Source organism: Ananas comosus, linkage group 20 (assembly GCF_001540865.1).
Source record: "Ananas comosus cultivar F153 linkage group 20, ASM154086v1, whole genome shotgun sequence".
In the NCBI taxonomy this organism is placed as follows: Eukaryota; Viridiplantae; Streptophyta; class Magnoliopsida; order Poales; family Bromeliaceae; genus Ananas; species Ananas comosus.
In genome coordinates, this window is record NC_033640.1 from 8,086,256 (window position 1) to 8,102,682 (window position 16,427).

General features: G+C 42.2%; 1 protein-coding gene across 1 annotated transcript; it reads right to left on the minus strand.

Moving 5' to 3' along the window:
* LOC109725578 (vegetative cell wall protein gp1-like) lies at positions 12,269–13,168 on the minus strand. The gene has a single exon (XM_020254819.1). The coding sequence runs from the start codon at positions 13,166–13,168 to the stop codon at positions 12,269–12,271; it is 900 nt and encodes a 299-aa protein (XP_020110408.1).

Consider the following 16,427-nt stretch of genomic DNA (forward strand, 5'->3'; position numbering starts at 1 on the left):
AACTTCAGATATTCCACCTATAGTTTATCGAATATTCACTTTACTACTTTTTAATTTTAACTTTGCCATTGATTTAACGAAAAAAATTAATGAAATGGATAATAAAAAAAAATAAAAAATAAAATTACAGGATACTAAAATGAGAAAGTACGAAATCACACGGTGGCATTCAAAGTTTTCTATATATATATATATATATATATTACATCTGTCTCTCTCTGTTTTTTTCTTTAAGAATATTTTTAGGTACAAACATAGGATTCTAATTAGAAAGGTTTTTGATGTGGTGTGGGTACATATGTACAATTGGATGCAGGAAGCAGTTACACTAAAAGGGCGATGCACAGGATCTTATCTGCCAGGTATTTGTACGGTTTTTGTCTTCCCTACGGCCTACACTGCACGTTTGCTACCCAACTCACATTGTCGTTTTATTGCCCGGGAAAACCAAAAACAAAATTTCCATTTGTTTTTTTGTTTTTTTGTTTTTTTATTCAGTGGATCGAGTACGGATCCAATTAAACAAGACGTGCAGTTTATATACAAAGTCTAATATTATTGCCTATAAATATTAAATAATACTGTTCTTTAATATTGTTGAGGTTCTAAATCATCCAAAATATTTCCCATCAACCATACAACTTGAACCGACCGTCCCTAGAGCAAATGGCAAAAGGTTTGGTGGTTGGTATTCGAGACCCAAGTTCAAATTCTAGTTGATTCACATTTCTAGCTAAATTTATTTCTAAATGAAATAAACGAAGCGAGTAGCGTGCTACCTTTATCTAAAAAAAAACATACAACTTGAAATTTTAATTATAGAACTAAACTGACTGAAAGATTATGTTCAAGACTATGTTACTTATAGATGGTTAGATTTTTTTTTTTTGTTTTTTTTTTTTTTTTGAGAGAGAAAGATAGCATGCACACCTGCTTCGTTTATTTCTTTTAGAAATAAATTTAGTTGAAAATGTGAATCAACTAAGATTCGAACTTGAGACCTTGAGTACTAACTTGTCCTTTGCCATTTGTACTATGGACGGTCGGTTAATAGTAAATATAACACACTTCTAGATTTTAGTTTGAAAATTTTACTGTCGAAATAATCAATATTATTACAAGTTACTTTTTCTTTTTTCTTTTAGTTGTGAGAGCTAACATGTCATCCAAAGATGGGCAATCAAAATAAAAACTCTGAATCTTGTGCATTTGCATTAGTTGTTTGCTAGTTTAACGCAGAATTGTGAATCTTGTAAAAACTTAAGATTAAGCTTTTGAAAACAAATGGTCATTTCACACAATGGATAATTAGTGTCCTTTTGTATAAATTACATTCTGATTTTGGTATTAGTTGCAGCTTAATAAGTTGGTTTAAAAATCATGATTTTTTAGATATATATCAGGTCTTATAGATTATACTTAAGCCTTCATCGACCTTTGTGTAAAATGAGTGCTTAAGCTAGCTACACATGTATAGTTTGATCCTTACTCTTTACAGTTCATGATTATATAATCTTGTGATCCAGAAAAAATTAGCATTTTATCCTTGTGTGATTTACTAATTGGCTAGGTAAAACCTAAGTACTGCATTTTATACTGCACAAAATAGTAAAAGTGTTATATATATATATATATATATATATATATATATATATATGGGGCTACTATGCTCTTATGAGTATAGACTTTCTTGTACTTATAAATTTTTAACCGTTGATTGATGGGATGTGTGGTTAGGATAATGGTTGTCCACACTTAGAATGATAGTGGTGCTCTAAAAGGTTTTTTTTTTTTTTTTTTTTTTTGAGGAGAGATAGGTAGCACGCTACCGCTTCGTTTATTTCAATTAAAAATAAACTTAGCTGGAAATGTGAATAAATTAGGATTCGAACTTAGGACCTCGGTACCACACCACCAAACCCTTTGCCACTTGCTCTAGGGACAGTCCTCTAGGGTTGAGTGGTAGTTTGTTAAATAGTATAATCTAACGGAGTGAAAATAATTAATGGAATAAATCTAAGGGCCGAAAACTTATGAGTAATAAAAAGCCAATACTCATAAAATATAATAGCGGACTAATATATATAATATATATATATATATATATAGTCCGCTATGGTGGCATTGTAAAAGTACCAAGTATTTGGTGCTTGTAAATTTTTTGCCGTTAGATCTACACCTTTGATCATTTTCACCCGTTAGATTATACTATTCAACCAACCACCCACTTAACCCTAGGGGGCCCACATCATCTTAACCGCACATTCCTTAATCCAAAGGCTAAAAACTTACAAGCACCAATGACTTGGTACTTTTAAAAGTATAGGAGCTCAATTTTATATATATATATATTTCACCGCTCGGTGTTTTCGAGTGTTGCTACATCTTTTGAATTCGTAGTATTGAGCAGATTGGCAGGGACTTAGAAATTTGTCAAGCGCGCCCAGCCCAAGTTCCTGAGCCAACCTAGCTGAAAGGGGGTATCAAGGAGGCACCTTCTGTTGGAGATGGAGGCTCATGCAACTGCAATCAAAACCCCCAAAACTGCTAGTGGAACAAACATGGCACACCTCTAGGCCAATGTGTCGGACCATAGACTGGAGAGTGTGCCAGATAAGGATTGCTACATGAAAATGGACATGTGGAGTTTCTATTATAGGAAAACAGTATTTATCTATGTATTCATTTTTTAACAAGTTCTTACAAATGAGAGACTTGAAAACAACAACAGGAACTGACCGTCCCCAGAGCAAGTGGCAAAGGACTTGGTGGTTGGTACTCGAGACCCAACTTCGAATCCTAGTTGATTCACATTTCTAGCTAAGTTTATTTCTAAATGAAATAAACGAAGCGGATAGCGTGCTATCTATCTCTAAAAAAAAAATGTTCTCTCTCCTCAGATGCTACACCACAAATTCAAGAGATAAGTAACATGCATATTTATAAAAATGTATTGGAAATATTTTTGATTTAACTGAAACCCGAATAGAATTAGAAATAATCTAATGTTGACTGAAAGCTTAATTAATGAGATTAAGAATAATTCCATGGGTTAGGAAAAAAAAAAAAATGGTCCGAAAATTCGGGACACATCTAAGATTCTAAGAACTACTACTATACTCATAAGAATATAGTAACTCTATACTTAAAAAATGCTTGATGGACTCGGGCACAAGGGAACACGAGACATGGATTTGATCATTAACTCACAACAAGACATGTATGACTATGCATTAGTGGAGGCTAATTAGTGGTTAAGGAGTCAAATTTTTTTTTGAAAAACAATCTTTGAAAGACATATATATCAACTATGATGGACGTACGATTGCTTTATATGAGTTGTTCCAAATCTCTATCATGTGCGTTTATGTTTTAAGCAGAAGAGATGTTATATAAAGCTAACCAAATTAAACACTCCTCCTCAATCATTAGCCCAACACATCTATTGGTGCACATCCATGTAAGTGAGATGGAGCTTCAAGCGGGGACCACGGCTAACTAGGGTTATATATGTATGGTATGATGTCATTACCTTGATGGAGTATATGTAAAGTAGAAACAACTCTTTTGGCACCTTCTTGGCTTCTTTTCCCAGCCATTTAATATGTAGCTAGCTAGCTTTGACAAGTCCCAGCTATATATATTAATTACTATTATTATTATTATCATTATGCTATAGATATGTATAGGGTTCGCTTTCTATGCTATCAACAGCAACAAGCGTTACCGACTGTCCCTACAGTAAGCGGCAAAGGGCTTGGTGGTTGGTACTCGAGACCCAAATTCGAATTCTAGTTGATTCATATATTTAGCTAAGTTTTTTTCTAAATGAAATAAACGAAGCGGATAGCGTGCTACCTATCTCTCTCTCTCAAAAAAAAAAAAACAGCAACAAGCGTTAGCTCGTTGCTATAAAGTTTTTCGTTGTTAGATTATTCCTTTAACCATTTTTATCCGCTAAATCGTATTATTTAATCAGCAACTCATTCAACCCTAGAAAATTATTATTATCTTAATCGCATATCTCTTTGTCCAAGAGCCAAAACTCTAAGGGCTTGTTTGATTCAAGGGTGGAATTGGAATGGATAATGGAATGGGAATGAATTGGAATGGTAATTGGAATGGTCCACTCCCCCAAGACGTTTGGCTTATTTGTGGATTGAGAATTGGAATGAGTTATTCATATTTCATTGTTTGGTTCGTATAAACTAAAAAAATTATAGGATACTATAATACTAATTTTACTCTCAAATATAAATTTATATTATTTAAAATTTATGAAAAATATAATACTATTCTCTAATAAGTTTTCCAAAAAAATATCAAATTTATTTTAAAAAACTTTTATTGATGTGGGTTAGGTATAGAGTTTTGAGAGAGGATAGGATTTTTTTTTTTTTTTTTCGATGAGAAAGGGGTGAAGAGAAGGAAGGTGAGATGGTCACATGGGCTTCGAGAATTTAGTGGGCTTTCGGAATGAAATCTCAATCCGGGCTAGAAGACCAGAATCAAGTTGAAGGCTAATGGGCCATTCCCATTCCAGTTCGGAATAGAAATCCCAAACCTATTCATGCGAACCAAACAAAATTAACCGGATTTGATCAAACCGATTCTCATTCCATACCCAAAATGCATGAACCAAACAAGCCCTAATAGTATCAATAACTTGGTACTGTTAATACTATATATAGCAATCTAGCTAGTTTTCTCTCTCTATATATATTTATATATTTCTTGTAATAAACTTCTGAGATGTATATGCAATAAAGCATCAAGCAGAACTAGCTATCTATAACTATATATTATTCCTCAATAACTGCACACGTGTCGCGAGGAGGACGCGGCGTGGGCGAGGGTGCGGGGCGCGGGCGGCTGCGGGCGCTGGCGCGGAGCGGGAGCGGGCGTGGGGCGGGGCGGGGGCTGGCGCGGGGGTCGGCGCGGGTACGGACGCGGGCGCGCGCGCCGCGGAGTGGCACGGGGGCGGGGCGCAGCGCGGGGCGGGGCGCGGCGCGCGTGCGGCGCCGGCGGCGCGCCGCGAGGCGCGGGCGAGGGTGAGCACGGCGCGGCGCGGCGCGGAGCCGAAAAAACATCGGGCTCATAGGGGTGGTCTTCACGGGGTCCACGAGGCCGAAGTGCCTCGTGACCACATGAGAGGGAGGTCCACGGTGGACCTCCTCTGCATTCTCTCTGCTCTCTCTCTCTCTCTATATATAATATATAATTTATTTATAAATATATATTTATTTATATATATATATAATTTTATTTATAAATATAAATATTTATTTATTATATATAGTATTTTATTTGTATATAGATATATTATTATATAATAATTATATATAATTGTACTATTTATTTTTATAAAATGTAAAATATATAATAAATGTTCAATAAGTTAGACTACTGGTATTTGATTTAAATATTAATTTATAATATTGGCAATTCACATATAAATTCTACATTAAAAATAAAAATAAATTGATTGGGCAAAAATAAAATAAAATTGATGCAGTTTAAGTTAATTTTATATTTGACGAAAATTAATTGCAAGAATCACAAACAATGATTTCTCTTCTCATTTACTAACTACTGGGGGACTACGATACCTACTATGGGGGACTACTATGTCTACTAAAATTTTTTGATATATTTATTGTATTATTTAAATTCTGAAATTAATTTTTATAACTAATTTTTAAAATTAAATTTTAAAATAACTACCCGCAGCATCGCGCGGGTCCCTTACTTAGTAATATATTTATACACGCATAGATGTACACCTGCGCGAGGCCCACACCCCATCCACGCGTATGTGCACGCCTTGGTGTTCTTTTTTACGCGTAACATGGTGGGGCCCACCGTCTTTAACCAACGGTCGGCATGCTCCCACCGTGCTTGTGATCGATTGTTTATTTATTTATTTATTTATTTATTATTTTCTTAAGATCATTCATTTATGTACAATAAAAAGAAATTAAATATATATGGGAGGGGAAAAAGCGGGTGTGTGTGTGATTCATTAGTGTTTTTTTTTGAACTACGTACTTATCGCCTCACGAGCTGAAAAGTGCGATGATCGTCAGGGTGCATGATTGCTGATTTTGTCGGCTGGGTGGCCCAATCACAGGATGACACGTCGTCATCTTCCTCAGAGTATTGGATCAGATTCCACGTCATCAGGTTAATTCTTGAGCGTGCTAGATCGCCTACCGACCGTCGGATCGGTCAGTGACTTAATTTTTGAAGTAGTTCGGTTTGATCTTTTGAATCAAATAAGTCAGAAAAATTACTTTGCATCGTTCGATCCGGCAATTTAATCATCAAATCGTTAAACAGATCACAAAATAGTTGAATATTTTTGATCAAGTCATATTAAAATCCAACATATTAAAATCAACTTAGCCTATTTTATTTTTTATCCGTGCAGATTAATCTTATATCTATTTAATTTTATCAACAAATCAGTATTTTATAATTAAGACTGATACTGAAATAATAATAATAATAATAATAATAATAATAATAATAATAATATATTTTATATAATAAAAGTAAAAAAAATATAATAATTAATTAGATATTTGTAATGTCATGCTGACGTTACTAGTTCAACTAGTGGTTGATCCACTGTTTGAATTAGTGACCTTTGATCAGGTAATATTTTTGAGTCATTGTTCGACCCATTTTTTAAAGCATTGGTTATGACACAACCTTGTGATAACTTTTAAAACTAATTTGATATGGGGTTAATGTAATGTGTTAAATATTTTTTCTGTAATATTTTATATAGTAACTATTATTTCTATAAAAGAAAATTTTCTTTACTGATATTTGATTGTGTCACGATAAAAGTAAAAGTAAAGAGAGAAGAAAAAAAAATAGGGGAGAGAAAGTGATCGAGATAGAAAGTAAGAGAAAGGGAGGAGAGAGAAGTGAAGAATTAGAGAAAGTGCAAAAAAAGAAAGTGCAAAAAAGAGAGAATGTGAATAGAAAAAAGATGAGAACTAAGGAGAGGGAAGGTGAAGGTGATAAAGCAAGAATAGAGGAACGAAGGAGAAAGAGAAAATAAGGAGAGAGAATGTGAAGAGACAGTGAGGAGAGCGAAAATAAGGAGAGAGAAAGTGAAGAGACATGAGGAGAGAGATCTAGAGTGAGGAGAAAAAAAAACAAAAAGAGTGAAGAAAGAAGAGAGTGAGGCGAGAGAAAAAAGAAAGTGAAGAAAAAGAAACCGAATAGAGATAAAATAAGAAGAGAGAAAAGGGATACAAAGAGAAAAGAAAGAAAGATAATGTAAGGAAGAGAGAGGAGAGAGAAAATAAAGAGAGAAATTAGGAGAGATAAAGTAAGGAGAGAGAAAGTGAAGGAAGAGAAAATAAGGAGAGAGAATGGAAGAAGAGATAAAGAAAAAAAGAATAGGAGAGAAAGTAAGGAGAAAAAAAAAAAAGAAGAGTGAGAAAGTAAGGAGGGAGAAAATAAGAGAATGATATACCAAGATTCAAAATTTTCTCACTTTTATCAACTCTTTTTTTTTTTTTAATTTGGCTAATTGTACTTTAGCTCTTGTCTCAATTACCTCCCTACATATAAATAGTGTCAATTATCCTCCTACACTTTGTCCTCAAATAGGTTCAGCTATTTGGAATATTTGATAGATGTTATTATTTACTCGCGCATATACACACTTCAAATCAATCATATTTATATGGCATAAGTTGGTAAAGTGTTTAGTTAGGAGAAGTATGGCAATGTGCTATTGAAATAAGAACTAAGCTAAATGCTTCAAAAAGCACTACTACTTGGTACTTATAATTTTTTAGTCTTTGGATCAATATTTTTGGTCATTGGATCAAAAGCCAATAATGATGGTTAATTACTTGTATGGTCCATCTATGCATGATCCAAAAGTGCGGTTAGAATAAATCCAACGGCTACCCCAAGTCAAACTCTTAAAATTAGTTTAACCAACTTCAGCTTTTAGCTTTTATGCTATGTATAGATATTTGATTAGATGTAGTTATTTTGAAAAAGATATATGTCAAATCAATTATATTTGTACTATATATGCAAGTTAGTAAAACGACTAGTTGGGAGGAATATAGTAATTTCATGTTGAAATAATCGTTAAATAAAAATTTTTTTTTTTTTTAGAAAAAGGTAGCACGCTACCTGCTTCATTCATTTAGAGGATGAATTAGGCTTACATAATGGAGGCAGCCGGGGCCTCCGACGGGAGAAAGAGCGTCAAAAGCCAGAAAAACAAAGACAAGGAACAAAAACGACAAGAGACTAAAACCAAAAAGGAAGGAAATGAGGGGAAGGGGAGCAAAAGCGACAAATAACTAAAACCAAAAGAGGAAGAAAGAAAGAGTAAAAACGACAGGCGTCAAACAGCAGGGATCCAGCAGGGTCAACAAGGAGTGATCCAGGTGTCAAGCAGCAGTTTCGCCCGTTCCAGGCACCGAATAGGGTTGGGGGCAATCTCTCGAAAGATTAAACCGTTTCTTTCCGTCCAAACGACCCACCAAATAGCAGAAAGGAGCGAGAGGGAAATATGTCTGTCTTTGGCGTCTCTTAGATCAATAAGTTTAGACCAGAGGTCTCTCACATCGTCCGCGGGATCAGACAGAGCCTCCAAGCCGCCTACGCTCAGTAAAATGAAGCGAACAAAGACACAGGAACTCATGAGGTGGTCGCAACTTTCCAAATTAACGGCACAGAAAAAACATGTTTGATCCGGTAGCCACCCTTGCTTATGGATCCTGTCTGCAGTGGGGATCCTCTTACGAAGTAGTAGCCATAAGAATACTTTGATCTTGCCAGGAATATTCAATTTCCAGATATGTCGACTTAGGGGGTCCACCATGCCTGAGTCCGTGAGAAAGTGATAGAGGGATCTGACTGAAAACTTTTGGTTGGAGGTCCAATGCCATTTGATCTGGTCCGGGAGCTGAGTTGGCCGGATGGACCGAAGCAAGTCCATAAGCAAGCCCTTTTGTCTATGATAGTTCACGGGTAGAGGCCCTGCTGGACCGCGGCAGATATATTGCCACCGCCAACCATTAGGGCCCCAGCTCTGAGCAATAGTTGTCTCTTTGTTTCGGGTATGGCTGTAGATGTCGGGGAAGAGAGTACAAAGGGGAGCCTCGCCGTACCAAATTGATGACCAAATCTTAATATCTTTGCCGTTTCCGAGGTTGTAGGTTGTACCGCATTTAAAGATGTCCCGGCATCGCATTACATTTTTCCACCACTGAGAATATGGTACGAAGGCCCCGCCCTCATTCAGAGGTTTGCGTCTAATATAATAAATCGATTTGACTAACTTCTTCCAAGGTAGATCTGGTTCGCTAAAGAAGCGCCACCACCACTTAGTTAAAAGCGCTGTATTCATAGTCGCCAAATCCTTGATTCCAAGGCCTCCTTCTTTTTTGCTTTTGCAGACTGCTCTCCAATTTATGAGGCATGCCCCTTCAGATATGTTTGTGCATCCGCGCCAAAAGAAAGCTCTTCTCAAGGCTTCAATTCGGCGCAGAGCCCATTGTGGAGCTTTGAAGACGGAGAGGAAGTGAAGTGGCATATTTGAAAGGACAGAGTTCACGAGGATCAACCTCCCTCCTTGGGAGAGGAGTTTGGCCTTCCACCATTCAATCCTCTTATCAATGCGGTTGATAATGATCGACCAGTCCTCTTTTCGCAAGGATCTATTGCAAAGGGGTAGCCCCAGATAGCGGATAGGGAGGCTTCCAACTTGGCAGCCCAGGATGTTAGCAAGCCTGGTAGCTCTAGAGGTGTTTGAGCCCAGATAGTACAGTTCGGACTTGTCCATATTGATTCGGAGTCCAGAGGCCCATTCATAAATTTTCCATAAGAAACGCAAATTTCGCAGGATATATTTCCTGGGCTCGCAGAAGAAGATCGTGTCGTCGGCAAATTGAATCAGAATAGTCTGACAGTCCGAAGTCGGGCCAATTCCCCGAAGAAGGCTATTCCTGCAGGCCATGTCGGAAAGTCTGGAAAGACAATCTGCAACTATCAAGAAGAGATAGGGGGAGAGAGGGTCGCCTTGCCGAAGACCCTTTCGTGCTTTCAGCCAGTTTGTAGGAGTGTTGTTCACAAGGATGGCTAATTTGGGATTACAGACGCCTGTTCAATCCAGGACCACCATTTCTCACTAAACGCAAGCAAAAACATGATTCTTTTCAGAAAGGGCCACCGAACGTTGTCGAAAGCCTTTTCAAAGTCCGCTTGATACTGACGCATTCTTTCCTGGTTTGTGGAGCAACCAACTGACTAGTTCGCAAGCGTTGACGAACGAGTCCGGCAAGCAGTCGGTCTTTGAGGAAAGCCGATTGGGAAGGAGAAATAATAGACGGTAGAACAAGGGCAATCCTATTCGCAAGAACTTTGGAAATAATTTTCTGATGGCCGTTGATGAGATCTAATTGGGCGAAAATCCTTGGCCTGGTACGCGCCTTCTTTCTTCGAATGAGGCAGATGAAGGAGTAATCAATCGGGGCTGTGAAAGCGTGCCCCCTTGGAGATCAATGAAAACTGTAAATGTCGTCTTTAACAGTTTCCAGCAGAAAGTTTGGTAGAAGATAAGTGGAAACCCACAGGTCAGGAGCTTTATCGCTACCAAGTTGAAAGTAGCAGCCTTGACTTCCTCCATGTCGGAAGGGGGCAGTTAGGTACTCAGGTTGTAGTAGCGTGTTGGATTGGAAAGAGCGCTCCAGTCCCCGAAGGAGGAAGGCCTCCTCTGCCTGACAGAACAATCGCGAAAATGCTGATAGAAAAGGATCTTTTGTGATCCTCCGTAGTCTCCAGTGTCGTCTCTATTACTTCAATGGAGTGGTGCGTTTCCTGCCGTTGGCCACAGCATGGAGAACTTGGTATTAGCGTCTCCCTCATTTGAGCCAAAATTGTTTGGACTGGTTTTCCAGGAGACTTCTTCTTCCAAAATCTGTGTGAGTTTGATTTGATGGCGTTCTCTCTTTTCGGGAGATCTAAGCTCAGATTTTGGAGCTCTTTTATCTGATCAATTAGACTGAGCTCGTCCAGAGGGCTTCTTAGCTACGATAATATTGTAAAAGTTTGATTTGCACCAATTCCTTTCATACGAACTCTGCACGTGCCGTCAGTTTAGCAGCTATAGTGAAGGATCGCTGATCCTTTAGGGCTGACTTCGTTCCACCATAAGTGGTACTTTGGAGATAAATCCGCTTTCGTGAGCCAGACCTTTTCAAAACGAAACCTACGCGTCGGAGGCGGGAGCCTAGAGTAGAGGAGAATCGGAGTATGATCAAGGTGATTCTAGGGAGGGCTTTGGCCTTGCACAGGTGGATGAGAAGAGGTCCCATTCCGTGGAGACGAGGAACCTGTCTATTTTGGCATAGTGGGTGTACGATGCATGTTAGACAAGTGAAGCTTTGATTTGAAAGCGAACATCAATCGACCTCTAGGATTGATAAGATCCGAGAACTATGTCCATGGATTTCTAACTCAAGTACGCCCCAGTCTTTCGGTTTGATTTCTGGTGAAGTTAAAATTCCCACGATGACCGCCAGCTGGTGCGCAATTATCTTTTGAGGGAAGCCAATTCAGACAGAAGGTCCTTACCCTCCCAGGTGGGCGGGCCGTAAAATAGTGATGAAGAAAGTCGAGCCGCTCGCGGTGATGGGAGAGGCGTACAGTAAGAGAGTACGACGAACAATAACTTTAGTCGCAGCAAAGAACTCGAGCACCAACAGATATAAGACTCCTGAGCCCGACGGCCGGCAAAAAGTGACATTTTCAACACTGGAGCCACAACATGATCTAAGAAAGACGCGAGATACAGAGTCGACTTTAGTTTCCTGAAGACAGACAACTGCACTGTAGTGGCCTAGACACGATAGATTATAACTAGACACTTTACGAGGATCATTGAGATCGAACGTTCCAATTAAGAAAGAAGACATAAAAAAGAGACGACCCCAGAGAACAACATCAGAACAGTAAAAGGGGAGAGAAACAAAGTTAAATAGACCCCGCGGACAGGAAGTTTTGGAGATCCTCGCTCAGCATCAGAAATCGCTACTCCAAGCAGAAGACTCTTCTTCTTGATTCTAGAGCGAGACAGGTTTACGAGCGGAGCGGCCCGGATCAGACGAAGATCCTTCCAAAAGTTTAGCTTTCCTGTTCATTTGCTCGCCGAGCACGTTGACATCCGTCAGATTTGAGAGTCTGGCTGCTTACCCTAAAGGGGGGGAGGGGCTCCACCAGACAGTTAGGAGGGGAGGGTCAGCAGAGTGAAGGGGGGGAGCAAGGGGAGCAAGCTGGCAGGATAGTGAAGGCCAAGGCCGGCCCGCAGGAGATAGCAAGGTGGGAGGCAGCAGGTGGTCTCCGGCCCCCGGGAGGGAGGGCGCGCCATGGGAGGAGGCGAGCCGGGGGGCTTCGGGCTGGCAGGAGAGCTCAGGGAGTTCAAGCCCGGACAGAGGGAGCACCGATCAGGGGAGCCCGAGCGGCGACTGGGCCATCGAAGGCCCACGTTGGATTCACAGATAGTTCCAGCAAGCGGGAAGGCAGGCGGGGGGGGGAAGGGCGGCGAGCCGGCGGAGAGGGGTGGACGCGGGCTGGCGGAGAGCACAGGCGGCGGGAGCTCGAACCGCGGCAGGGGCTCGGACCAGCGGAAAGGCACATGCCAGCGGGGGAGGTCGAACCGGCAGGGGGGGGCTCGGACCGGCGGAGGGCACAGGCCGGGGGGGAGCTCGAACGGCGGCGGGGAGCACAGGTCGGCGGGGGAGCTCGAACCGGCAGGGGAGCTCGGACGCACGGGAGGGCACAGGCCGGTGGGGATTTCGAAGCGCGGCGGCGAGGGCACAGGCCGGTCGAGAGAGCACAGCCGGGGAGGCTCAGGCGGCAGGGGAGCCGTGGGCCGCGGAGGGCTCGGGTTGGCTGGGGGCTCGCGCGGACGGGAAGGGCAGAGGAGGCCGAGGCCGGGCTCTCCAAGGCCAGGCCCAAGTTGGGCCCACCGGTGGAGTCCAGCAAATGGCTTCCCGGGCTCTCCAAGGCCAGGCCCAAGTTGGGCCAACCGGTAGAGTCCAGCAAATGGCTTCCCAGGGAGAAGAGGTGGGCCTGGGCCGTTCGCAGACTTTCCAAGGTCCAACAGAAGGAGTCCCAGGTCCATTTGAATGACCCGGGGCCCAGTGCAGGGTAGATATGTGGGCCAGAAAAAAGCGCAGCGAAGAGGAGGCTTCGCGGCAGTCCCGTCGGACAGAGGCCCAAATAACGTAGTTTGAAATTTGAAACAGAGCAGTACAGTACTGGACCTGAGGGGGAGAGGCTCCAAGCAGAATAAATGCGCAGGGACTTTTCCCGATAAGCGAGGCTTCTACAAAAGCTGATCCCGGCTTGATCCGAAGGGCTCATCTTCCAACAACAGGCAGAAGATGAGCGAGGCTGAGTAGGGTGAGACAAAAGGAGGCATGATCAGCAGGCAGACCAGTACTTTCTCCAACAAGTGGATCAACTTGCACTAAGGAGGAAAGATTTGGAAAAAGGCAAATCTGGCCCTTGGGGTACGGGATGCGGTCAGTCGAGGCGTCACCGACCGGAGAGTCAGCTGAGGCGTCACCGATCGGAATACCAGCCGGCCCCGATCCCGTGGAGGCCTCGGCCACAGGCGCCGACCCCGACCCCAGGGAGGTCAGAGAAGCCTCAGTCACCGGCACCGACCCCAATTCCAGGGGGGCGATGAGGCCCAGTGAAGGTGGTTGGCAGCGCCTCCGATCTCGGATTTCGGAGGAGTCAGAGGAGCCGTCCGAGTTGGGGTCGTCGTCGTCCAGAGGCCTCCGCGCTCGTACTTCACCAAAGTACCGACGTTCAACCTCTAAAGATCTCATGTCAGGATCGAAATGGTCCGTTCGCTCGTTGGGCGGGGGAGGAGGATCACCACCGCCATTGTCCCTGTCCCGAGCCCAACGCTCAAGTTGGATTAGGACCGACATAGAGACGTCCCCGAAGGCGACGTCCAGATTCTCGGGTATGTCATGGAGGTGGTTGACGGCTACGAGGCAGCGGTAGCCGGAGAGATCTATCATGCGAGTCGTGTGCTCATCCGCCCTGATGAACCGGGTGAAGTCGCCGACGATAGCCGCAACGGTACGGGAAGACCAACATTCATAGGGAAGAGATACCAGTCTGATCCAAGCTTTGTAAGGGGGAGAAAAACGGCGGGCGCCACTGTAGGGATTCCAGGCATAGCATGGTAATCTAATATCCCCCAGGCTGAGGTTTTGCCTTCGGACAAGGGAGTCGCTTGGAACCCATTCTGGAAGAAACACCACGAACTCTCGTTCCCTGTAGCGAGCCACCAGAAAGTCCATGGGGAAGCCTTCGAAACGGTTGGCGAGACCGTTGGCGATAGTGTCTTGAGCGAAGTGGCCAAGATTCGCGGGGGGAACGACATCCACAAGGAGTGCATTGCGGCGCCTGTTCTGCCGGGCAAAGAAGTCTTCTGTCTGCGGAACAAAGACGTTCAGGTAAGCTGGGCGAGCGCGCATGTAGCGGTAGACGTCCATCGGGAGGCGATCCATGCAGCTCCGCGCCTTGTGACCCGTTTTGAGGCACAGAGCGCACCGCAAAGGCTCCCGGCAAGCGGCCGCTCTGTGGTTCCGTCCTAGGCACCGGAAACACCGATCCTTGAAAGAGCGCTTGGGGGGAGTGTTGCGAAGAGTGTTACGAAGAGGTGGTGGAGGGTGGCGCGAAGGGAGAGAGGCACGGGAGCGATGCGCGGGAGCGAAGAGCAGAGATGGCGGCGGAGGGTTGCGTGAAGAGGAGGGTGGGGCTGAGGAGAGGAGGGCCTCTTTGTAGGACGGTTTGCCGGGAGGAGCGAGGCGTCCGTTCCTTTTGTAATGCACTTCGGTCCAAGGCTGATCCGCAGGCGCTCCCTTGCCGTCCGTGTCCTTTACAGCTGGAGCAGGAGCACTAGGGGCAGTAGGGGAGTCGTCCTTGCTGAAGAAGGTAACTTGAGCCAGGTCCAGTCCAGCGGAGTCCGCCCAGATCACCTTCTTAGCTAAGGAACGATCATTAATGCTGGAGCTTGAGGGGTGGGTGGTTGCCATAACTCCATATCCCAGATGATGTTTAAGCTCCTGAAACCTCCGCTCCAAGTCTATACTCAGTCCAGATGAAATGACGTTCCCTAGCTGCCTGGGACAGGGGGCCGCCGTCGTCCCTAGCACCGTCATGCCTGTTGTCTTGGCCGTCGTGCCTGTCGTCTTGGCCGCCGTCTTCCCTGTCGCCGTAATCGCCGACTTCCTTGTCGTCGTGATCGGTGTACAGGCGATCGCCTTCCCCTTCTCTCTCTCTCTCTCTCTCTCTCTCTCTCTCTCTCTCTCATTTTTTTTAGCAATTTTTAACATAACATATGTAATCGTTAAATAAAATTGTTCTTATACGCAATGGCAAATATCTCATTTGACTCCGAAGTGTGAGAAATATTTTGGGTTTCACGAAGATATCTTTAATTATATAGAATCCCCTCTAAAATTGGATACCAAAAATATCCATCTAATTTAAAGAAATTATCAGAGTTAATCAAACATTGATGATAATTCTTTTTTAAAATTTCTCAGAATTTCCACTTTGCCCTTTATCAATCATCAACGCCTTTTTGATTGAGCCAAAGATTTCTACCTTTAAAATATTATAAATGCAGTTGGTTTTATATTATTTTTTTTATCCTCATGACCTTATATGAACCTATCTCAAAAACTTTCCAATTATAGTAAAAACCGAAATTCTAGTGCATGATAGTCCTAATAGAATTACGATTAAGACAAAAGTCCTAGCCTAATTCGGATAAAAAAAATAATATAAAACAAAAGAATAAAATTTTCTTAAGAAAGAATAACTAAAATTGACGTTTCTTAAGAAAGAATAACTCCAATTAAAAAGAGGAGCCTATTAAACTACTTGATAAAGTTTTTGGGGGTTTTAATTGCCAAAATAAAAAGTTTAGGCACATGTTTCATTTTTCCCATAAAATTTTGTATAGTGCCTTGGTTTTTCTTTTTTTTTTTAAATTTTTGATAGAACGGTGGCAAACTACCTGCTTCGTTCATTTTTTTTTTAAAAAAAATGAGCTCAAATAGAAATGTGAAGTAATTAGGTTTCGAACTTGGGATCTTAGATACAGACCATTAAGCCCTTAGCTTGAATTATTGTATGCATAAAAACCAATCAAAGTCTACAATATCAGATATAACAATCTATCCATACATGGCCTGTAAGGATTAATGTATTGTGCCCATTAGCATTTACCAGTCCTCAAATTTCCAGCTAAGTTTCCATTCTAGTTCTTAAAACTTCTGAGTTCGATGCTCTTGACCTAACTTTTTTCCTTAATTTTATAAATATTCTGTTCTTCTCCAAAGTTCGTTTGT

Coding starts and splice junctions, on each gene's coding strand:
- LOC109725578 (XM_020254819.1), bottom strand. CDS start 13,168: ATGGACCTGGGACTCCTTCTGTTGGACCTTGGAAAGTCTGCGAACGGC.